Raw genomic sequence first — 25,745 nt, 5'->3', positions numbered from 1 at the left:
ATTTTAGAATGCTGGTCAGTTGCCCTGGAGACAACAATGCCGTCTCCAGGGCAACTGACCAGTCTGTGTTTTTGCTTGGAGATTTCAACAGCTGTGACGTCATCGCACTTCTCCCAAATTTAGAGAAATATGTGACATCTCCAACACGTTTGGACAGGACTCTTGATTTATGTCTAGGAAACATTCCTGGTGCATATGTTTCAAAGCCCCGCCCTGCCCTTGGGTCGTCAGAATTTTACTACTTTTATTTTACTACTGCCTAATTTTACTACTGCCTAAGTATAGACAAAAATTAAAAACACAAAATCCAGACCAAAACCATCCAGGTCTGGATTAATGATTCTGTAGAAAAGCTGAGAGGATGTTTTGAGCTTATGGACTGGGGAATATTCTTCAAAGCATGCAATGGTGACCTAAACATGCTGAATGAATCCATATGCTCCTACCTCTCATTTTGTGCTGATAGTGTTATTCCAACCAAACAGATCAAGCACTACGCCAAAAACAAGCCGTGGGTAACCAGAGAACTCAAACACTGTCTCAATTTGAAAAAAATAGCTTTTATCCAAGGAGACAAACAACGTGTCAAAGACATCACAAGGGAGCTGAAGCAGAAGACCAAGCTTGCCAAGATCAAATACAAGGACAAAATGGAGAAGAAGTTCACCAGTGGAGATGTGAGGGAACACCATGATGGGCAGAACTCAGAATGCTGCCAAGATACAATGCCCAGACCCTGTTGCCTTTGCTGAAGAACTAAACACCTTCTATGCCAGATTCAACACTGATTCTGTGGAGGATAGGGTCACATACAACTACCCCTCTGAATCTATCTGTGTAGAGGAGAAGAGGGTTGTTTCAATCTTTACCCGTCTCCAGGTTCAAAAGCTCCCAGACCAGACAGGCTGAAGGTACGGCTATTGAAGGAGTGTGCAACCCAGCTAGGTGGTGCGATGACACAACTTTTTAAGCTATTTCTGGATGCCAGCTTTGTTCATCATTACTGTTCCTAAAAAGCCTCATGCCAAAAACCCTGAACGATTTCCGACCTGTGGCACTCGCCTCTATCCTCTGCAAATGTATGGAGAGAGTTGTTGCAGAGGAACTCACCACCATGGTTGGAGAAAGTCTGGATCCGTTGCAGTTTGCCTATAAACCAAGACTGGGTGTGGAGGATGCCAGACTAGCTCTCCTGGACACTGTGACAAGGCACCTTGACTCCCAACACTCTTTTGCCAGGATTCTATTCATGGATTTTTCATCAGCCTTCAACACAGTGAATAAAAACACACTTCTACATCGCCTTCAGCAGCTACAAGTCAACCCAACACCGATTCTCTGGATTAAGGAGTTCTTAAGGAACAGACCCCAGCATGTGAGAGTGCATGGTGTGATATCTACCAACACTATTTTAAATACAGTAGTCCCACAGGGATGTGTCTTGTCACAAATTCTCTTTTCTATATACATAAATGAGATCACCTGCAAGATCAGACTTAAACTATTTAAATATGCTGATGACATGGCGTTGGTGGCCAACCTGACAGACGAGCACACCCTTACAGGCAGTATGTCAGCACCATGGCCCTGTGGTTCAAGGAGAGCTCACTGCAAATAAACATCAGCAAGACCAAAGAACTGTGTTGCCATAGGTGCTGGGCACCCGAAACCCCACATCCACTCTCCACACCTTTAAGACTGGAGGGGCAAGTGGTTGAACAGGTTGAACATTTCAAGTACCATGGCACCCAGATTGACCACCGTCTTTCCTTCACCCAGCACGCAGACAGAGTTTACAAAAAAGCCCAACAACACATGTGTCTCCTGAGGAAGCTGAAAGGGTTCGATGTCAGAAAGGACATTTTATTAACGTTTTATCAGACACTGATCAAATCTGTCATCTCCTTCAACATTACATCTTGGTACAGCTTCCTAACAAGCAGATGCAAGGGAAAACTGGCTAGGATAATTAAGCAGGCAAGCAAGATAACCAGCACCCAACAAAAACAGCTTTCAGACTTGCACACTCAAGCAGTGGAAAGGAAGACCAATTCCATTCTCCTGGATCCCTCCCACCCCCTCGACGGCTGTTTTGAGCTGCTTCCATCAGGCAGAAGATACAGAGTGCCTCTAGCCAAAAAATCTATCTATACAAAATCTTTCATACCCACACACACACACAACATACTTCTTACACAAGCACCACATACACACAACTAGAGAACAGACTATCTTAAATCAAAACACAATTCTAATATGGCAACATGTTGGACGAATAAAGCTTTTGAACTTTGAACTTCAATGTTTGAGTTTTGTGATGTAATCGTCTTTAGTTTTGCCATAAAAATCTTTAAAGGCCATTTTCTCAAAATTAGTTTTTTCTCACACGCCAAGGGAGGAATCTCCACTTATGTAGCACCTACATACTCCAAACTTTAGAATGTTATTCTTAGCTACTATATGAAGGTTTTTATATGAGGGATTTGTTGATATATCATTATTGGCCTGAGTTACATGACATTTTATAAAGAAAACAGGGCAAAAATACATTTTTTAAGGCAATTGGCAGTATTTTCTGATTTACTGGACAACGAAAGGCGTTATCCATAATCCCCTCTGTAAATATTTTTTTTATTTAATATAGTAACAAAATGAAAAAAGAATTTTGAGCCTGGCATTTTTCAATGGTCAGATTCTTAGCTTCAAAATATATGCAAATTTGAGCATATTTAATAAGATATAGCCTAATTAGCATATGTAAAATTACAGAAAACTTTCAATGCAGTTTTTTCTGACTGAGCAGCCAAGCTGCTTGGTCCCCTATTGTTTCTGTAACATTTTTCCCTCAAATTCTGTAAAAGTCATACTGCAGCCTATTACGTAAGTCGAAAACTCTTTCAGGTATGGTTACCAATAACCCCCACTACCCATAAACCCAAATTGTGGGACTGCACCCAAAGGTGGCGCTGTTGTAAAAAATCATGAATTAGGCTTATTTCTCCTTACCAGATTGACCTGGACTCAAAATTCTTTCATCATATAAATCTCTAAAATCAGATGCATCTTTTTCACCCTGGTCTTCTGCTCTAAAAATGTTTACTTTTCCCACAATTTCATAAAAAAGCCAAACGTCCACAGTCTCAACCCATTTTGCCTATATGACTATTTCGTTATTGTATAACTACCATACAGCTATCATTGGGTAGATAACATTAACAGTGCGAATTTTCAGATCTGTACTCTTTTAAGAAAACACTTAATTCTCTTGTGAAATGTGGGCTTGGAGTTTCCTTGATGTTGTGTGCATATCAATAGACATTTTCACAGTGAATGAGGCTTCATGCAGTTCAGGAATGTCAGTGGCTCAATGGGATAATGCCTTGTACTGGTGATCCTTAGGTTGAGAGCTCGAATCCTGATTAGAGCATTATGAACAAGCTGAACAAGACATTTGGTCATTGCCACTCATTTAAGATTCACAACATTGAACAGCACCTGAAATTCATCAGGCAATCAACATTCCGGCTCATTAATTTCCAAGAATCGGACTGCCAAGACACAGTATGGCACTAATGGGAACTTCTTCGTTAACCATTTTTCCTTCATAATTAACTCGGTCATATTTATATTTCTTCCGTTAGTGTTCTTGACTACAAATGTTTAATTTCCCCAGAATTTCAAAGATTTCTCAGGTATATGCTTTAAGAAAGCCCTTAATTCACTTGAGAAATGTGTGCTTGGAGTTTTCTGGATGTTGTGTGCTTATCAATAGACATTTTGACCATGTGAATGAGGCTGCAGTTCAGGTTTATAAGTGGCTCAATGGGATAATGCCTTTTACAGGTGATCCTTAGGTTGAGAGTTGCAATCCCGATTAGAGCATTATGAACAAGCTGAACATGACATTCGGCCATTGCTCTGCAGCTCACCTGAAAGCCGAGGCACAGTATTGCATTAAGTCGAACATCTTTCCTTCAATTATATTTCATATTTATATATCCATGAGTGTCTTCTTGACTTTTAATTTTGCTCGGACCCCGTTAATCACCGCTTGCGGTTATATTTATTATTATTTGTTCAAATAAACAAACTATCGGATGGATATCGGAATCGGCAGATAGCCAAGGCTTCGGTATCTGAAGTGAAAAAGTGGTATCGGTCATTCCGTTCTACTTCATTAGTTTGTCACATTCCAAAAATCTCCAAGTCTGAATAACAAGCTTCCTTGTTGATATATTGTTTCTCCTTCTGACAAATGTACTTATTTCAAGTCGCTTTGGATAAAACCGTCTGCTAACAGCCCCAAATGTTAAAGTACTTGGTAAGAATATTCAAATCTCCTCTGAGCTCCATGGCTTTGAGTAGCTCATTCGGATTGCACCTGCCGTCGAGGTAGTAGCTTGCAGGTTAAAGTTTAAACAAGACCTATAATTTTAACTATGCACCCCATTTTAAATGTACAATTATTTCATAGAATCAACTACCGTTTGAATGCCAGAGTAAACAACCAAACAACATGTACTGATCAACCACTGTTGATAAAGGCCATCAGTAGCTCTAGTAGAGCACACGCCTGCAAGGCAGATGGTCCATGGGTCCAATACCATCAGGTACCTAATCTGGTAAGAAGAAAGAGCTCCTCTATGGTCTACCAACTACTTCTTCCAGCAGAGCATGCACTGTTCTTGGGCACACACGGTGTGGTTGGAACGGAGCTGACTTTGTTGGTTGTAATGGGCTGGACTACATTTAAGCTATTTCCAGCTGACTTGTCTAAGAAATTGCATGAAACGAAAACCCTGTCCTAGTTTGACTACTTCCAGCAGTAGGGGCAACCACAATTGTTCAGAACCGTCTCTGGTCTGACTAGTCTATGACACAAGACCTCATACATCAAACCCCCCCCCACACAAAAAACTCTTAGGATCTACATAATTCAGGTAGATGATATGTTTTTTGAAAACTGTCAGTTTGCCAAAAAGGAACTAGTTTGCAGGTATGTTACTTCATGGGAGCTGCATGAGCCTTTGAGCAGTAAAATAAGCCATACATTTAAGACAGTTAGTTTAACAAAATTTCTCATCTTTAACGCTTCAAAATATTTTAACAACCTCACTATGATTTTCGAAAAACAAACTAAAATTAAAAATGCGTATCAACACGCCAAAACACGTGATTGATTGAATATTACTAAATAAAAAAGTCTGCCAAAATTTTTTTTCATAAATGTTCATTATTTGTGTTTAAAGGTCCCATGGCATGCTACTTTATGGATGCTTTTATATAGGTGTTAGTGGACCCCTAATACAGTATTTGATGACGTTCAAGAAAATCAGCCTTAGTGCAGAGTTAAAGCCACTACGAGCCAGTCCCACAATGAGCTTGCCACTACGAGCCAGTCCCACAATGAGCTTTCCACAAACTTGCCGTTTCTTAGAGGTGGGTCCAGGTGGAGGGTGGGGGTGTGGCCCTGAGCAGCTTGTGGCCACGGTACCATGCGCTCGTGTTTACAGCGGATGTATCGCAATGCCGAGGCGCAAACAGCTTTTGGCCGTGTTCTGTAAATATTCTTGAAGACTCCGGGTGCTCTGACGGGAGTCCTGGAGCTCTATATCTAAATAATATCAGATATCTATATCATATTATCTATATTATCCCGGCCAAAAGCTGTGTGCACCTCCAGACGATATTATGAATCTCAAACAACTGTGTCGGGTTATTCGACGTCTCTGGTTCTTCCACATCAATCTGAAGTAGACTGAACCGCGAAATGGAGTAGATAGGGACTGCTACCCGCGATTGTTGACCGCGATTGTCTCCCACCGGAGCCCTGCTGCCGAGGCACCACTGCCTCGGCAGCGGGCAGCGCCGAGGCAGTGGTGCCTTGGCAGCAGGGCTCTGGCGGGAGACAATCCCCTTCTCCTCCATGCTGCAGTTCATGTACTTCAGGGAGTCAAAGCCAAAGTTCCTTTCCCCAAATTCCTTCTAAACTATGTTTGAAATAACTCCCACTACGAGTCTTGTTGTGGAAATACCAGAGACGTCAGAGAACCCGACGTGTTATGCGCCATAACTCCAACAGTAGAACGGTTATCCAAATAACAAAGAAGTGTGCAACACTTGCGTTACAGTGTGTGTACACACACACACACACACACACACACACACACACACACACACACACACACACACACACACACACACACACACACACACACACACACACACACACACACACAGTCTTAGCTCATCGTCTCATTGGCGGGCAAAACAGAGAAAGGGGAGGTAACATGTCCACGTATGACGACATACGGGGAAAACGCCATTTTTAGCTACTGGGGGATCATAGGCAGGCTAGGTGAACTCATATTAATGTAAGAAAACCTCTAAAATCGAAATTTTCATGCCATGGGACCTTTAAACATTACAACACTAGTTTTCTTCCCGATTGTTTCATTTTGAACAACAACGACTAAAGTTTGGCCGCTGGATTTTCTTCTCTACGCTGAAATGTTGCCTGAATGCTGACCATAATTACGACAATTGGCGTATTGGTTTCTTAGTGTTAGTGAGACAGACACACAGACAGACTCACATCCACCCCCATGTCGAGGAGATATTTGACCACGCTGATCATACCGCTGGATGCGGCGGCATGCAGTGGTGTGTATGACTTCTTATCCTTGCAGGCCACCTCTGCTCCATGGGAGGCCAGCAGCTTCACCACCTCAATATGACCTAGAAGATCAAAGTTTGACAGTGAATAATTACACACATTAGCCATCAAAATTTCAAGGCACTTTGAAATCCAAATGTCAAATATATTTGTTCTACATTTTAAATCATGTTGTATGGCTAACCCATAAATCTCTTGGAGTCTTGGTCGACAAAGAACTAACGGGGGGGGTTCATACTAAACACTAAGGACACTAGGGAGCTGGTTCATAGTATACACTAATGACGTTTTTCCACCGGCTGGTATACTTTGGACCCAGCACGCCTCAGCCCAGTAGTGAGGGCGCGGAATAGCCCAGCTCAGTTACAGCTCGCGTTTCCACCGCCGACAGTACCTTATGGTAGGGCGGGGTTTAAGCCGTAAGGCGATAGCCACGGCAGCTACATAAGCATCGTGATCTCAGAGCAGCCCGACACGGTGTAGCCTGCTAATAAATCCAAGGAAAAAGAAGAACGCACACAATAAAGAAATACGGAGGAGTACGGCTCAGTCCGGATCACGGCCACTTTTGGCGGTGGCTTGATCCAGACTGAGCCGTATTGAGCTGTAATCGTCCTACACATGCCGTCCGATAGGGCTAAGAAAAAAAAAAATCGATTCTCCGATGCAACGCGATTCTCTCTAAAAGGATTCGCTCTCGATGCAGATAAGTTAATAATCTGAATTTTAAAAATTACATTTGTTATGCAACATTTTGTTCGCCTGCTGAAGAACGCTACAGAAAACTCTTTTCTGCATGCCAGTTTTCGTCTATACACGCCGCACACGTATAGACTGTGCATGCGCGCCACACACGTGCGCGACTGCGAATTGTTTATATACTTTAAGTAGAGACAAAATGGCTGAGAGCAGCAAACCTTTACGACCTGCACCGGCTTCTTTAAAAGCTCCCGTATGGCAGCATTTTGGGTTCTATTTTGGGTTCTTCTCTACTGCAGGGGATATTGTGGCTGCCCAGCGGAGCAAACTCAGATGTATATATATATTTTTGAAAATCACACATGGAAAAGTTCAAAAAATAATTGCTGCATCGAGATGCATCGATAATCGGTATAGAATCGAATCGTTGACCTTTGAATCGGAATCGAATCGTGAGGTGCCAAGAGATTCCCACCCGTACCGTCCGACAGAATCGTCACTTCCGTGCGACAGGGGAATAATAAACAAACACAGTACCCGCAAGGTATTTCTGGAGAAGGCTTAGTTTATTGAAGAAAATGTTGTGAAAAAAGTTTGACGTCCTTGTGGGGGGACGTGCGACGTCTGGCCTGCAGGGGGAGTATGGACAGGTTGGGAGCGCACGGGATTGGCCGGGGGGATTGGCCGGGGGGGATTGGCCCTGGTGGTGAGCAGGTGTCTGCACTCAGGTCAATCAGGGAGGGTGTACTTATGTGCCTGCTTTCTGTTGTAGTAGGAGAAGGAAAACCCAGAGCACGGACCCCCGAGATCCCGCACGAGGGAAACCCACACGAGTCCAGCGAGAGAGAGACATTGTGGGAACGAACCCCTTTTTCGTTACCGTTACGAGTTTTTGTGTTCTCGTTTTAAAAACAATAAAAGAGACCTCCCACTGAGGGACAGCACCCCTGCCTGCTCGCCTTTGTGTATTTGTGGACCTGTTACAGTCCTACATTGTCGCTCTTGTTCATTGTGCACGTTCTTTTCCTTGGATTTATAAGCAGGCTACACTGTGTCGGGCTGCTATGCGGTCACGATGCTTACTTAGCTGCTGCGGCTATTGCCATACAGCTTAAACCCCGCCCTACCATAAGGGTGCTGTCGGCGGTGGAAACGCAAGCTGTAACTGAGCTGGGCTATACTGCACCCTCACTACTGGACTGAGGCGTGCTGGGTCGAAGCGTACCCTCCGGTGGATATGCGCCATAAGGACACTAGGGAGCTGGTTCATACTACACACAAATGGCGTGTTGCCACCGAGCGGTGCGGTTAGGTGCATTTAGGTGCGGTATGCGTTTCCACCTCCAAAAGTGGGCGGGGTCCAGTCTTAGCCATGATTAGCCATACTCCTTTGTTGTGGTTCCAAGCGGTCTGAAAGGGTGCCGAAAGGGTTGAGCTACACACGCCATTCGATGATTGGTCGACAGAATCGGCACTTCCGTGCGACAGGGGGATAAAAGCAACAAATACAGTACCCGCGAGTTATTTCTGGATAACAGAGAAAGCTTCATTCATTGAAGAAAATGTTGCGCAAAAGTTTCTTGGAAGTCCTCCATTGTTGCTCTTTGTTTAATGTGTCGCATTCTTCTATTTCATTGGATTTATTAGCAGGCTACACTGTGTCGGGCTGCTATGATTTCATGATGCTTACGTAGCTGCTGCGGCTATCACCTTCCAGCTTAAACCCCGCTCTACCATAAGGGTACTGTCACTGGTGGAAAAGTGAGCCGTAACTGAGCCGCACCTAACTGTACTACACCTAATCGTACTGGACCTATCAGCACCGTTTGGTGGAAAAGCGCTACAAGGACTCTAGGGAGCGGGTGGGGGTTTATACTATACACTACGGACACCCCTCCCTCCCCTGATGGAGCTCATATATCCACACGCAGCAGACTGGGGGTTTCACACATTGCAACGGTTAACTTATCAAAGATTGAAGAAAGTAAAATAAAAAGGTTTTACCATTTATTTGTTTTGACAACCTCTAATGAAATTGTTTTTTCTTAAATTGACCCATTCAGAACTGTTTTGTTGTTTCGTTAGTGTGTTGTTAATAAGGATATTTTAAAGGCAGATTTTTACGGTTTTGTATTTTAGCATAATGTATCTTACTTTTAAAACATTATCCCATCCATGTTAACCATTTTGATGTGCCAATTTTAATATTTTTTATTGTAGAATAAAGTGGCATCTAGCCAACCGACTTTGGATATTGGTCCCTTTTGCTTGCCGTGTGAACAAGGCATAAGAGTACAAATAATGACACTTTTATTGGAAATGCTATAGCCCTCTCCAGGTAAGGTCTCCCTTCTCATACAAAATGATTTTTCCCGGTATGAGATAGACCGACCAAACACAAGTGTGATAATAATGAGCAGCTCCATAGAGACATTAACAAAGAAGGCTATTGCTGATGTAGTTAAACAAACTGGCGGTATATTTTTTACTAAAAGAAGAACCAACGCTTTTCTTGAGAATAAATATGTTTTTCTGCACTCAGTGCTTTGTCACCCGTTTCGTTGCTCCGACTGGTTGTAGACCTATCCAATTGCATCAAGAGTCACATTGGTTTGCAACCGTTGGTGACGTCCCTTGGAAGTCTAAAATAAAAGGAGACGTTCAAGAATATTGCAGTTTGCCATTCTTCTGGCGATGCCAGACTAAGGCGCTTGCATCTGTCGGAGACCATATCGATGTGAGACTGCTCCCAACTCGGTTCTGCTCTATCATGGCAGGTCTCCCCTGCTTTGTTCGGAAAATCCATATTGCCTGTCCATCACATTATTAAAGTGTTTATTTTCGTCTCTTCTGATTTGTACCACCCTCTCTCTTTACAACTCAAATCTTAACTACAGCAGCTTTAGGATCAGTTTCACAATAGTATTTTAAAATCTACAGACAAATTGAACTCCTCAAAACTCTCTAAAACCCTTTGTAGCAACAGGGACAAAAGTCCAATGAACTTTTGTCCATTGGACTAGCTTTGTTAGCTGAATATAAAGGATTAGTCTTCATTACCCATGTAAGCTGCCCAGTGGATGGCGCGGCGGTCCTTCTTGTCAAATGCATTGATGTTTGCTCCTCTGGACAGCAGCAGCCTCACCATCTACAGACAGAAACACAATGAGACCACAGTGGTAACTTCAAATCCAAATCCATTGTTCAAAATAAATATATATCATATCACAGATGTCAAGTCCAGGATATTCTTCTAACATAAGGTTTTGAAAACAAAGGGGAAATAATTTCAATAAAATACATTTTAGACATTACATTTTCCAGGTTAAACCCCACCCAATTGCACTATAAATATACAGATAGTTGCATCACTGCATAACCCCTAGAATTACAATCATTGTTTTTGAAATGCACAATGCTCGAAGTTTCAAACAATGTTGAAAAAAAAACAACTGAGAGTAAAGACCAGAGCCAGCCTTAAGGTGTTAGGTTACACACCTCCAGATGCCCGCTGAAGGCAGCGTGGTGCAGCGCTGTGCGCCCGGCCCGGTCTGAAACGTTTACATTGCTGAGCAGGGGGACCAGCGCCTCAGCACAGCGGACCGCCTTGTTGGCCGCGGCGATATGCAGCGGCGTCTGCCAGTTCTTGTCACGGGCGTTGACGTCCGCCGAGTGTTTCAGCAGCACCTGGACAGCCTCCTGCTGGCACAGACCATGTGTGGTTGGGATAATGTAACCTCTGATGAGGAAAGGATTGTGATAGTACTGCATCTACCTCACTGCAGGACGCCACGGCCCGGTGCAGAGGAGTCAACCACTTGTTGTCTTTGGCATTCACCCGAGCTCCTAGAGAACACACATGTCTTAGTATTGATATTTATTTATTTAGTGTTTATTTTATATGGACATAGCAATTACATTGGACAGACCAGATGCATTGTTTAAGTGTTTTAGCACTTGCTAATTGACAACACAAGCTTTTGAAAAGATAGGTCAATAAAATATAAGGCAATTAAAATAAGAAATAATATAAAGAAGTCAAAGAAATACAAGCAATTTTCAATAAGGAATATTAAAAGGCAACAGAGCAAAGGCAATATGAGCAAGCAGTAAACCAGTTAAGAACTATTCATGTGTGCACTGCTGATTAGATTTTAGCCACTGTTTGAGACCTTTGTATATAAAAGACAACCAAAATCCATAATATTTTATTGCTGAATTGATTGGTTATCTTTAACATTATATTTCTCATTACTAATGCTTAGAAAGTTCTTAAAGTAATAATTTATATTGTCATTAGGATTATGCTGAGTACACATAAAAAACTTTATAGTGAATAATGAAAATGTAGTAATTATATTCTGATAAAGCTCCATAGCAGTGCTAGACTGCAGTGTCATTCTGTATGTTAAACCCTACCTGACAGTATCAGCAGCTCTACGATTTCAGCATCTCCCAGATAGGCAGCAGCATGCAGAGGGGTTCGCTTCTCATTGTCCTGATATGGAAGGAAGACAATGATACGTTGCCCTTATTCATTCAAAACAAAACTACCTGAGCTAAATTAACTAACGTTTTGTGTAGAAATACATCTATAGTACTGTAAATGTCAAGTTATATGCTATTAATCCTGTAATCCTATAATCTTCTTGAAATAGGACAACCATAGATGGAATTTAACACAGGCAAGTGGAGTTTCGGTACAGTATATGAGTGTAAACTCACAATTTCATGGTCAAATAATCAGTGGTTGGTATCAACGAATAATCGATTATTCGATGTGTGCCGACATTCACAAAGGCAGCCATGGATCATCGGCAAGAAATCACTTAATATCTTAAACGCAAAAAAACAACTACCTGCTAAGTAGTTCAAGTCAAATTGTCTGTTCAGCCTTCAAAACGAGAGCTGGTAAATTGTGAAACATGTATTAAACTATAATCAGAAAATGTGGTTATATGCTATATATCCTAAAGTATCTGTGGTATAAAGGGGGGGACGAATTTCAAATTATAAATATGCACACTTTATGGTGAAAGTATAGACCGTCGCGATTCCCATTGAAACGAATGGCGTTGTGATTCAGTCTTCAAAACGAGAGCTGGTAAATTGTGAAATATGAATTAAACTGTAATCAGACAACGCTGTTATATGCTATAGACTAGTGATCGACCGATATATCGCCTGGCCGATATTAGCACGATTTTTTGATTGTTTTTTCGGCATAATTTACGGACAGTTCAATAAATTTTCATTTTTTTAAATTGAGACATTGTAACATTTGTTATCATCATTGTGTCATTTTTATGATGTAAATAGAGGGAGGCTTAGCCTGGAACTCCAGACCCACATCTAGAAAGTAGGGCTGGGCGATATGGACCAAAAGTCATATCTCGATATCTTCAAGCAGAATATCAATAAATATCGATATTTGTCGACGGGGGGGGGGGAAGGCGGCAGTTTGATGGTTGAATAAACCGTGGACTAGACACTGCCTCCGCCTCGTATTTGAGAACATTATAAAATATAATATCACGGCCAAAAGCTGTGTGCGCCTCTGAAATATTATGAATGTAACGACTGAGTGGGGGGTTGCTAGGTTACTTGTTTATGTTTTATGTTTGGGTCTCGTGGAGTGAGAAACCTTGAAGTTAGTTACTGTGGAGTTACCGTTATTACTATACCTACCTAATGTTTTTGTAATTCGTCAGACACCATATTTCCAAACCTTTTCCATACTATGGAGCCGTTGGTCTTTCACTTACAAACAAGCTCCTCGGAGCCGCTTGTGCCGGCGGACTCCATGTTTCGCGATTTCAAACAGTGACGTGAGTGGAAGGGGGGGGGGCAGAGACTGTGTGTGTGTGAGCCGGAGGCAGAGCGGGAGAGACATACGCAGAGTTACGAAATAGCAGGCGGCAGGCGCGGTTCGAAACTGCTGTTATTTGGAACAAATGTGCTGTAATTTCAACGCAAATTAAATTATATCGATGTTGACGATATGGTCTCGTTCCATATCGTTGTAAAATGTTAACGGTCCAAATGTCAAAAATCGAATTTGACCCTCGGGAACAAATAATCTGATAATCGGACCCATCCCTAGTACAGTACAGCATGTTAAAACAGCCCGCTCTCAACTGACGGACAGACAATATAAAAAAAATAGTGCACGATTGCATCATTGACTATAAGTAATGAACTGTAGTTTGATCCATCCTGTATTGATTTACCAAACAAAGTTAAAGGTGGAAAGTTAATAGAAATTCAATCTTTATAAAGCAAGATTACGCAGTATACTTGATACAATGGCATAAAGCAGGGCAAACAGAGTGGTGATTCTGAGTGAATTCTGAGTCAAGTACAAACCTATCCGAACAGCCACAGTTGACCTGTAATTGGTGAGAAGGATGCCCTACCTCCCACCTGCTCACCAATGACATGCTTCTAAAATATCCTATTTATCTAAGTTGGATACAGCATGTGCCGCAAATAGTAAGAGCTACAAGATGGTAGGAAGGAAGATTAAGATGAGATTACCTGTGTATTTACATCTTCTTTCTTAAATATGAGTGAGCGTACTTCATCAGGGTCCACATTGAAAATAGCTTTCAGCAAAGCAGGCTGCAAAAGAAACAATGAGATTATGTTAAATACCATGCATTTGAAAATATCACAGGATAACACACATTGGATAACACTACGACTACGACCACATTGGACACCACTACGTTAAATACCAGTCATCACATGCTAACCAGACACGTAAAACAATAGAATATAATGGTATAAAGCTTTCCTGGGTTCTATTGTGAAATGCATTTGGTTATGATCTGGTCTAGCACTGCGCACTGTGAAATAATCAAATCAATCTATCCACATCCACCAAATCTAGTGGGAAGAGTACACAGTTTATTCACTGAACTTCTATTGCTTTCCGCCTGTAGCTTTTTTATGACATTGGAATGAGAAAAGGCGGGGCCTGCTTACCCTTATAGAAGGGTTTCCCATGTCTTAAGTTATTGATAGGCAGCACGCGAGCAACAACTGAAACTAGGTCTCAAAATGTTCTTCCTTACCGAAACTGGAGAGCATCAACTGACATTCTGCACCAAACATGTGATGCGCCAACATAGCCCAGCGCTTGGCCACCACTAATCCTTGGGCTATTTGTGTTGGGACATTTACTGCTAAAGCAAAAAGGATTCCAGGGACTAGGATTGTAGGTTTTCAAGACTGAGATGTGGGAAATATTTAGTGTTTAGGTATAACGGTTAAAGTTAGAGATGTTCGAGTTTAATTTAAGAGACATTCATTACTTAAGTTTTAATTTATTAAATAAGTAATAAAACCCAATGATTTGATGGTTACAAAACCAAACCTTAAGATAGAAAGGGCTAGTTGTCAACTAGACTTTTTTCCAGACATATGCTGAATGGACATTGATGCTCATCAGTTCAGTGGAATGGGGAGAAAATGACCAGCATTGACGGTCTAACAGTCACCACAAATCATAAAAAGTATGGTTCATAAATATGTTTCGATGCTCTTGTTTTAAATCTATGTATGTTTCATTTCTGCCGAAAAACACCACTAGTGTATACTGTTGTTCTTGTTTCATAGTTGTTATGAGTCTTTTTCTGCAATAACTGCATTTATATCTGTTTACTCTAATATAGTTGTGCAACGGTTCACGGGTTACCCGTGATCCGTACAGATCAACCCTCACGGTTCGGTACGCAATTGATCCGTGGATCGGCTGATAAAAAAAGAAAAAGTTGTGCGTTCACGTGATCAGCGGATGTTTAAAGGACAATTCCGGTATTTAGCACATTGAGCCTAGAGGTGGATTCAATGATTTGTTTACGTGAACCAGTTCCCGTCAGTCAGTTCGCCAAGATGAGTCGTTCGCGAATCGTTCGTTCGTTCGTTCAGCCCAGTTTCCGGTTCAGTCCAGTTTCCGTTTCCGGTAGCGGTGAATCGCATCATGCAATGCACCAATTGCATGGTTCTCAGCTGAGTCAGTCAGACTCAGTGCTACCGGAAACTCGACTGAACTGGTTCAGTCGAGTTTCCGGTGAATCGAATGGCGAATCGAATCACTTTATCCTGAAAGTTGAGTCAATATCGTTAATTTTATATATTAAAAAAATACCCGAGATAAAGGAACAATGTGAAACCCTAACCCTAAAATGTAAACACCAGGCTACTTGACAAGAAAATGTAACGGACCACCTGAGGCTTTACTTCACCTCAGAGATAATGCGTTAGTTAATAATGATATGCCTTGCGGCATATCATGCGGCATCACCTGCGCATAGTGCTGCTGCGTAGGCCTACATGGACGTTCCAAGTATGTTTACTTCATGTATCGTTGAAGCTAACTAAGTAAAGCCTAGTTATAACTATAACCTGCTCCTGGTGCAGTGCAAGCAACAGTGTGTGCCGTGAGTCGCCTCGGTCCCTCGTCTTCCTGAACGAACTGTCTGCGAGTCGTGGGTCTGGGAGGAGTCAATTCTGAGTCACGAACGACGCGAACGAGACGACCGACACGAACGAGACGACCGACGCGAACGAGAGAGAAGAACCAGTTCGGATCGTTCGTTCGAACGAATCAGTTCGCGACCGAACCACCTCTAATTGAGCCCCCTTTCTGGTTTGTCTAGGATGAAATATAGTGGTTGACACACCGAAATGTTGACTATTGGTCCTGTCTCAGGTATTTGGCTCATTTCGATTCGCCCCTGCCTGCTTCAGAAACGCTGGCTTTTGGCATTCACAAACCTGTCCCTAAAACAACCCTGAACGTTCGTTTTCAGAAATGTGCAACTCACCGAGTGGTTAGTTGTGTTTGTTGATGTTCCTAATCAAGTATCATAGCGAAAGAGTTTCTGTCGTGTTTTATTTGGCGTTTTGTAAATCCCATTGAAACAGAAACCGGACCCAGAACCGGAAATTTGCTGTTTATGTTAGGTTGTAGTCTTTCCCATGGACATATAGAATGTACAGCGGATTCCAAAATGGCGCCCATTCATTCCTATGAAAACTGCTCAATGTCGCAGGGCAACATCAAGGAGAGATTTGCTTCTGCATCATGGGAGCCTAGCCACGCCCTAGTTCATGACGTACCGGGTGCAGAAATATTCATTGTTTTCTAGCATTGTAGCATCATTAGCGAGAGGTCTGAGCGATCGCAGTCGCATTGTTTACCGACCATGGAAGTATAAGTTTACTTCATGAATATGAAAGATTGCTCCATATAACACCAACAACATAGTAAATGTATGTAGGCCTACAAAAAAATACAGTTCAATGTTATTGCTTAAGAAACAGATTCCTACCAACTATTTATAAAAAATGCAATCAATAATTCATATACAAATAAATGGTTACATATCGATCAGCAACGAGGTTGGAGTAGCCTACCCACATAAATAATTGTAATACACCAACATTGTTAACTGTCATACAGCTAAACAAGCAAATGAAAAATTAAATACTGACGCAACTGAAATGTTTATTAGGCTATTAACAATATTATGAAAAGGATACCGTAATGCACCCGTTCTTTGTCTTTGGATCTTTTGAATAAATGGATCAATACATGGTGAATCGCAGTGATCGCAAGCAGAGGAATGTGAGAGTCATTGAGCAGCTGCTGAACCAGTCTAAAAAAGCCGCTGAGCACTGGTGGATTGCGGAAGTATGCACTGTTCCTGGGGGCTTGATCTTTTCGCCCGTTCTCTGTGCTTCCTTTGGACAGTTTTTTTTTTGTTATTATTTGCTATCCATGTTAAAAAGAAGGAATAACGCCTCAGATTGCTTTATTTTGTTTAAATTATTTTTTATAGGTTTTTATTTTATGTGGACACAAGCATTTTTTTAAAATATTTAATATGCTTAAAGGAAGCAGGATTATTACTTTATTATTTTTCACTTCATTTTATTTTTACACATTTGAAGATTTTATTTAAAGTCACATTTGTCTTGTTATCTTTTTTGTTGTAGTTCCGAAAATGATCCGACCCGTGACTCAAAAAACGTGACACGATCTGAACCGTGAGTTTTGTGATCTGATGACCTACTCTAATATTAACGTTACCACCCATTGCTTAGGGTGACGCCTTTATCATTTTGCAAGCGGCGGCCTGTACTTTATGTCATCAACTATGACTCAGTCCCTGATTTGCCCGATTACATCATTAACTACGACTCAGTCCCTCCCTGATTGGCCCGATTACATCATCACCTATGACTCACGCCGTCTTCATAACGCTCTGAGTTTCCGGGAGTTTCGGACCTTAAGCTCGGAGGATAGTGCTTTGAACACTCTATTGGGTCTGAGTTTTCGTGCGAAAGTAAAGCTACCCAAAACCTCAGAGTTCACGTCACAACAATGGCTGCCCATTTCTCTGTCATTACATTGATAGACTAAAGTGAACTTGTAGTAAGCACTAAGAGGCGAACTTAACACACAGTCTAACATTTTATTACAGTATATTATTACTTACAATTATTAACATAACCTGATAAATTCTCGCTCATGTTCAACCATCGCAAGCATTTCTAATAAATAATTCATCTGTTCTCTGTGAATACAGCAAACAGGCCTCCTGGGCATCCGTACTTGTTGTTATGAAGTATAGTCTCACGAACCATAACTTTTTTCGGTTTTATGTCATAGCCTACGAACTTCTGAGGGGCATTTCCTGAACACTTATTTCGGAACACGGGAAAGTTTAAGTAAAGACATGCAAGAACCTCTGAACGTTTTGAAGACGGCAGTCCCTGATGGGCCCAATTACATCCTCAACTATGACGTAGTCCCTGATTGGCCTGATTACAATGTAATTTCAGGAAATCGATTTTGGGGGCCAGAGTTCCAGACTAATCTGATCTGTGTAGCAAAACAGAACGCGAGATCAGTATGGTTTCTAGTAGGGCTTCACAATTAATACATTTTTTATCACGATGACGATATTGGCTTCCCACTATAAAATGTATGTGATCTAACGATATAAAAAAAGAAAAATTCTAAATAAAGGCATGTTTGGCAAAAAAATTGTATACAAAAATAAAGCGTGACCCGCCCATGCAGTATACGCTTTGGCTCCACTGCAAAGCAAACCAATATGAAGGTATTATTGTAGAAAAAGTGTTTAGCACCTGTAACTACAGATTTTGTATGCGTACACTTAAGTCACAAATGTGTAACAGTAAATTTGAAGTCCAAAATATTTATTTTGCATGTGTACTCTAAAGTCACAAATGCGTAACAGTACATTTGAAGTCGTAAATATTTTTTCTACCATTGTAAACACAAAATACGGTCTACGAGTTCACAAGTTTGTGTTACAGGTGCACAAAACCTATCCTGTGCATCACAACTTCAAAGAGTCATGCACTTGACACTTTTGCTACAATTGTGCAGCGCAGTTGGTGCAAAACACATTCGCACACCCGTGTTTCATAATCTGAGAACATGCCCAAAATGTGTGCATTCGTAAACCCAAATGTGAATAATGCATCAGAAGTTGCACATCTGTGAAAAATCTCCTCACAAATAAAATGATATAGAACGCTACGGTGAATCAGCATTTTAATGAGCGAGCACAATTCTATCGTTACAACTGCTCGAATCTGCTCCTGTAAGTCTCAGCTGTGGGTTTTTTTGCAGGTAGTTTCAATAGTATCCGTCTGCGTCCTGCAAGACAGAGGCGTGACTTGTAGTAGGCGTAACTTGTAGTAGGAGGCGTAGGGGTTGACACTAACAGTTGTCCGCTTGCTCGGGGCAACTAAAAATAATAGTTGGCAAGTTGAGATGATTTCTGGTTGCCCGAAAGGGCAAGTGCATTTTTTAGGGTTTGTTCATATAAAAGGCTATTTATTTAAGAGTTTCTAAAAACTGCAGAACAACCATTTCTTCCGCAAAATCACACCAAATAGATATATTTGCAATTGATCAGCGCGCTGTCTTCTCTTGGACAGCGAGTTAACAGACACACAGCGCAAACATAGCCCCGCCTCCTGTCACTTACTCGCAGAGCGGTCTCTGGCAGTGATTCGGCACTAGTCTCAATGCTCTGTGTGACGGTAGCTAAAGGTTAGCCAACACAGCTAGCATCTCAGTGCAGCGCCGCTGCGACAGGTTTAGGTAGAGAAGGTAGACGGAGTAGTGATGGAGGAGTGCGGTTTGGAAGTACTTAAGATTAGCAGATTACCAAGAAAAGTCAAAAGAATCATTTAAAGTCATACGCAAATGCAAGAACACGGTTTTGGGTTTCATAACTGTGCACATGCACAGCAATAGCGATATTTTTCAGGAAATTTGACCTGCACAAACTATATATTATATGAAAGCTGAGCCTCCACTGATTCCGACAATCTAAACCATATCATTCTGGGACTAAAACTCGCAAATAACAACTTAAGAAGACACGTCCCGTTTTCTTTTAACAACCAAAAATGAAATTTTACCTTTGTGATTTTTGTCCACAAAGTTGAACCCGATCTCATTAAATCACCATAAACAGATAATCCAGCGGCCAAATTTTGCAACTAAACATGGTGTTTACAATAAATTAGGTAAAATTGCAGGGCTGTACAGTGCGACAGTTTTGATCGCAATTGCTATTAAAATATATAACGCGCAAAGATAAATACAAGTCCACTCACACTGGCGCGAAAGGGTGAGAAGGACCCGTGCCGAAAAAAAAAAACGTCTTTCTGTACGGCTCTCAATGGCACTGCTAAGCATGAGTGTGTGGGAGCATGATGGGAGCGATGCATGTAGGGAAATGTATTTTGAATTATAGGCTCGCCAATGCCGCTCAACTACTAAAAAACGACATTTCCCGAACACTCGCACGTTGAGGAAGAGGCTTTGTAATGGTCGCGGGAAATTCACTTTTTAAGCAAAACAGAAAAATGAAAAGGTATTTCTCTGTATTCGGACGTTCTTCTTCATCAAATAAAGATGGAAACTTGGAAAAAAATCCACATACGGAAGAGATTGACTCGGCGACCACAAGCACGGAACCGGTACCTTCGGACGAAGCCGAGTGCACCCGTGACTCCGTCTCGGCCAACGGGAAAACATACAGGTTTAACACCCAGTGGTTAAAAACTTTCAATTGGCTGGTCTACGACCAATCCAAGAAGTCTATGTTTAGTAAATATTGCCTTGAGGCAGGGGAAAGGACATCTGGGAAGACACCCTACATTACAGGGAACACTATTTTCAAGAGGCGCAACGTCACTAAGCACAACTTGTCAAAGCGACACATCGCTTGCCGGGAGGCTTTTTTGGCAAAAACCCAGGTTAACCGTGCTGGTTCGATCACCGCTGCTGTGAGCAAACAAAACCAAAGCATGAATGAGGACATAATTTGGGGAATCAAAATTAAAATGAATATTGCGTACTGCATCGCCAAAGAGGAGCTCCCGTTCACTAAATTTGCTTCATTAATTCTACTACATGAAAAAAGGCTCTCAGTCACTTTACTATTTAATCTGTTCATTGTCATTTTACTGTTGTTAAATTTGTTCATATTGTGTTACTTTTGTATATACGTCCTATTCTGTTCATATAATTATATCTGATTAAATAATTATTTTGACTATAGTATGTGTGCTACCAAAATTATTTTTTTGCTACTGAATTTTTTTGCTTGCTAGCACCAGTGCTACCACTTTAAAAAGTAAGCGTACAGCCCTGAATTGCCTTCAATCAGAACACATGTTCTTCAGCACAAACTAGTGGCCATATGTGTATTTGCGAATGTTTGGCTTGGTGTCATTAGATTATATTTGCCCTGAACTTTAAATAGAAGTGTCAAGTGTCAAAATAGTAAGATATCTACCTGTTTGTGTCTCATAGCATGACAGTGATACCAACTGATAATGACTGGTAATAATTTCAGGTGGAAATGTAATCTTCGACTTATGCCGTAAAGTAGTATCCACATTGAACATTTCACCTGCACAACAATCTTTCTATTGGCACCAAGAAGTAATATTATAGCCGTTTTGGAGATATACTCGATTTACTTTGGTTACGTTCTTTCCTGAAAAAAACTTTTTTCCCCAGGTATCGAAAATGGTATAGAATATCAATATTTTTCCAGGTATAGTATCGAAGTTTGAAAATCCAGTATTGTGACACTACTATAAACACGATTGTGATTGTTTAGTTAGACTTACAAGAAACGTTAAAGTTACTACTACCTTGGATATTTTGTTATTCATATTTGCATAAAATCCAGATGAAAGCATGCAGGTCTACATATAACTGGGCGATAGCTTCAATAGGATGCAACGGTGGACTGAAATCACTTTATGGCACGATGTGACCATTTGGTAAATAAGTAAAAAAAGAAGAAGTTTGTTATTTTTTAAACACGTACATATGTGGAAGCTAACATTCAGCTTCAGTCTGAGCTAGGATGAGTTTCTGAGTTCCCCAAAAAACTACACTTGGACCATCCAAGCAGACCATTAAAATACATTGAAGGACACTTGCGGCATGTTAATGCAATAATTTGGGGGGAATTCAGTTGAACTAAGTAATTTAATTTGACATAATACAAGATACCCAACTCCGTCGTGTAGGATGCCCTCGTCTACTTTCAAGACTCCAGAAAGTAAGAGTTTGCTTGGATGGTTAAAATGGATCGCGGATGTTAAAGCAGTGTTGTTTACATGACAGTTCAAAAAAAATGTGTCAATCAAATTAATAATCGTGGTAAATGATCGTGATATCAATATTGATCAAAATAATAGTGATAATCATTTTGACCATAATCGTGCAGCCCTAGACTCTAGGGCCAGCTCATTAAATACACGATTGATGAATAAAATTGGATTTAGAATTCCGCACACAGCACATTTACAAAGGTCGATTTTGAATGGGTTCAAGCTATGGATGTTTCTGGATTTATTTATTTTTAAATGATACCAGAGGTTTAACATTGCTGGCCTTCGACTGCAATAATTACAAACACCCATTAAGCAAAGGTTGAAGTTTAACTTTTTCGTGAAGGTTGAAAGCAAACAAGGCCGTTGCTCCCTCCAGAGTTTGCCTGGAGGGGTGAATGGCGAACTAACCCCGGGGGTGGTCTATTTGATCACGTTTATATCAACATAAAGGGTTTATTACTTAATTGTACAATGTATCAACATCTTTCTAACTTTGAATGCACGTTTGTTAAGTTGCTTTTTTATTGCCCATTAGATGGCTTATGATTAAGGGGTGTCATTCAATTTGAATGAGGCTCTGGAAAGCCTATTGAGAATGGCAACAAAGGGGCTATATAAATAAACTTGGTTTGACTCTCGCTGGATAGGCAACCGTCCAGCAGGCTACTTTAAAAAATGCTCTTCTTGAGGCATCTGGTGTTATTCAGCCATACTTCAGCCACACCCTGTAGCTACCTGTTCATCTCCTGTGGTCTTAACAAAAGCCATCCATTCAGATGCAACCATTTCTGATTCATTAAGTTTAACCTTCTCAATTTGGGAATTTTCTTTTGGCTGGCAAAAATACATTAAATAAATTTCATGTTTTTACTAAGACCTTACATTTCTACATGCATGGTAGTTATAATCATTTAAAAGTCCATTCCTATCTACGGAGCAGACAGTTTATGAATTAATTGTTTATAAAACAGCAAAAACGTGTGACCTACAATATGTGTGTGTTTAAGCAGCTGTACTCAATTCGGTCACCATAATGGCAACTAGGCCTGGGCGATATGGACCAAAAGTCATATCTCTGCGCCGATTTACCATTACTATTCCTACCGTTCGGAATTGAATACAGTTTGATGGTTGAATAAACCATGGACTAGACACTGCCTCCGCCTCGTATTTGAGAACATTATAATATATAATATTACAGCCAAAAGCCGTAATATTATGAATGTAACGACTGCATGGGGGGGCGTTGCTAGGTTACTTGTTTATGTTTTATGTTTGGGTCTCGCGGAGTGAGAAACCTTGAAGTTAGTTACAGTGGAGTTACCGTTATTACTATACCTACCAACTGTTTTGTAATTCGTCAGACACCTTATATCCAAACCATTTCCATACTATGGAGCCGTTGGCCTTTCGCTTACAAACAAGCTTGGTTCGAAACTGCTGTTATTTGGAACAAATGTGCTGTAATTTCAACGCAAATTAAATTATATCGATGTTGACGATATGGTCTCGTTCCATATCGCGTTTGAAAAAATATCGATATATTTTAAATATCGATATATCGCCCAGCCCTAATGGCAACCATAAAGTTTTAGTCACAATGAAGGAAATATAAATTTATTTAGCTGTTTTTTGTTACTCTACATCATTTTCAAACTGTTGGCAATTTCAACAGCTCTAAAAGTGCATTTTATAAGCTCAATTTATTGTATAAATAACATTTTGTTTGCTAATGTCAATCACCTACCACATCCACCAGAACTTTTTGCTTGTTTAGACAATTTGCCATGCAGACGACACAGAGGATATCTTATAGGGCTAAACATTTAGACCTACATTTGTTCAACAGGATGTAACAGTGAGCAATGCTATACAGACACTTAAATAGTAGCATGCGAGTTAAGAGAACAAACTGTTTTCGGTAAGCATTGACTCAACAATTAACTGTCCTTTTATAAATTTCGGTGCAACAAAACACAAGTGACTGTGTCAACAGTATTTACAGTTTAGTACTGCCAGAAGGAACTAGTGTCAAAGCCCTACTTTGGGAACACGGTTGTGGGCCGCATTTACAGAAGAGGTTAACAGGCCGATATGCAAGGTAAAACTGAGTTTACAATCAACAATTGTTTTCTCTATCCACTGAATAAATGTCAGACAGAAATAGCCAAGTGGTAACTTATCAATGCGGGATATTTGCAGTGCTTGAAGAAGACCGCCTGATGTGCTGTATTGTTCCTCATCCTGACTCGTTCAAACATCACCATGGTGACCGTCTGATGTGCTGTATTTTACCTCATTCCATCCTGACTGGTTAAAACCATCACCATGGTGACCGCGCCATGGCAATCCATGCTAACCCAGCTCGCTTGAATACAGGCCCACCATCATTCACGCATACAATTCACAATTAATGGCGCACGAACCAAAATAATGATATTGATTTTTTTTTGGCACAATTCACTTTCAAGAGAAGTGATATATACATAAATCAACAGTTTGGCCACTGCATTCATTATAAAACAAGGATGTGACAGTACCGTGGAAAGGGAATGAGGAATGGATAAACATGGAGAATATCTCCTGCAAAACACATGCAACACCGATACGAATGGACACCGCTTATGGCCCAACTCGATTTATGAGACCACCATGTCACCATACACAGTTGGCACTTGACACAATAACGCTCAAAAAGATTCAAGTACATAACTTATGTATAAGATGGTCATTGGTATAACAATGCCAGTATCGTGTAAGATTTTCCGACTTGTGATCGTCATTTGGAGACAGCTCACGTTAGTTAATACTCATTACACTGTTTAAGTTACCCTAAAGAAAGCTCAATTATTTATATATACATATATCTGTGTGTCAGTGTGTGTGTGTTGGAGACGAGCATCAAACATTAGCCTTGGTTAGCTGACGACAGTAACCCCAACTTAACCCATCAAACTTCATTTTTGGATGAAAACAAGTGTCCCAATCAACAAGCCAATATGCAAGTTCGTCAATTTTCTCTTAACGACTCTTTCTATAATAGATAATCACGGAATCTTTCCTAAGTTATATTGTGTCTGCAGCATCAGTCGGTAGTTGAGCTGAACTGAAGAGAGCAGCCAGCGGTAGCTGAATGTAGCATTAAGTGCTACCTTACCTGGTCTCGGATCTTGACAACCACCATATTTTAAAAGTTGTGATTGTCCTCATGCAGGATCATAAACGTGTCTCCGCTGTCCTTTCAATAGCGGTGTTTTAATAGCGAATCCGGCGGGTTTGTTGATAGTTACAATGAGGCCTAGCGTGACGTTAGCTTAGCTTTCCTGCTAGCTTCCTGGGTGATGGCATGAAGTTATCAGCGGAAGCTCCATAACGTTACCGAAGTCACGGTCCAATCACAGCCCACCTCAGATAACATCATCGCCATCACAGTCCAATTACAGTCTGCCTCAGAGAGAGAGGCAATTCAATTGGTCAGATGGTTTACATAACCCAGTAACAGCAGTTGTGGCTGGCTTCTGGTGGACCAACGACTTCCTTCTACAGAAACATCATGGACCTCTCACGGACTCGTGTGTTCCTGAAACCTCGAACGCCAGGCTTCCGAGGCGAAAGTCGAAGATCTCCCAGCTTTCTTGGGGCATTTCTCGAAGGCACGCCCCCTTTTTGTCTTCAT

The 25,745-nt window shown here is 41.1% G+C and overlaps 1 protein-coding gene across 2 annotated transcripts in view; it reads right to left on the bottom strand.

Moving 5' to 3' along the window:
• ankrd28b (ankyrin repeat domain 28b) overlaps window positions 1-25,526 on the bottom strand; it is a 50,531-nt gene extending 25,005 nt beyond the window's left edge. Inside the window, exons 1-7 of one of the 2 annotated variants that reach the window (XM_079751342.1) lie at window positions 25,227-25,526; window positions 13,913-13,996; window positions 11,795-11,873; window positions 11,151-11,221; window positions 10,874-11,077; window positions 10,436-10,523; window positions 6,596-6,738 (exon numbers count right to left, since the gene is read on the bottom strand). In XM_079751342.1, coding sequence (XP_079607468.1) covers window positions 6,596-6,738; window positions 10,436-10,523; window positions 10,874-11,077; window positions 11,151-11,221; window positions 11,795-11,873; window positions 13,913-13,996; window positions 25,227-25,253 — 696 coding nt within the window. In that variant the 5' untranslated portion in view covers window positions 25,254-25,526. The remainder of the gene's footprint in view (window positions 1-6,595; window positions 6,739-10,435; window positions 10,524-10,873; window positions 11,078-11,150; window positions 11,222-11,794; window positions 11,874-13,912; window positions 13,997-25,226) is intronic. The other variant, XM_079751343.1, reaches the window with a different exon arrangement.
• Window positions 25,527-25,745: the final 219 nt, after the last annotated feature.

Source organism: Pollachius pollachius (genome assembly GCF_949987615.1).
Source record: "Pollachius pollachius genome assembly, chromosome: 1".
Classification (NCBI taxonomy): domain Eukaryota; kingdom Metazoa; phylum Chordata; class Actinopteri; order Gadiformes; family Gadidae; genus Pollachius; species Pollachius pollachius.
The sequence above is the reverse complement of the archived record's forward strand: the minus strand, read 5'-3'. Positions and strand labels throughout refer to the sequence as shown.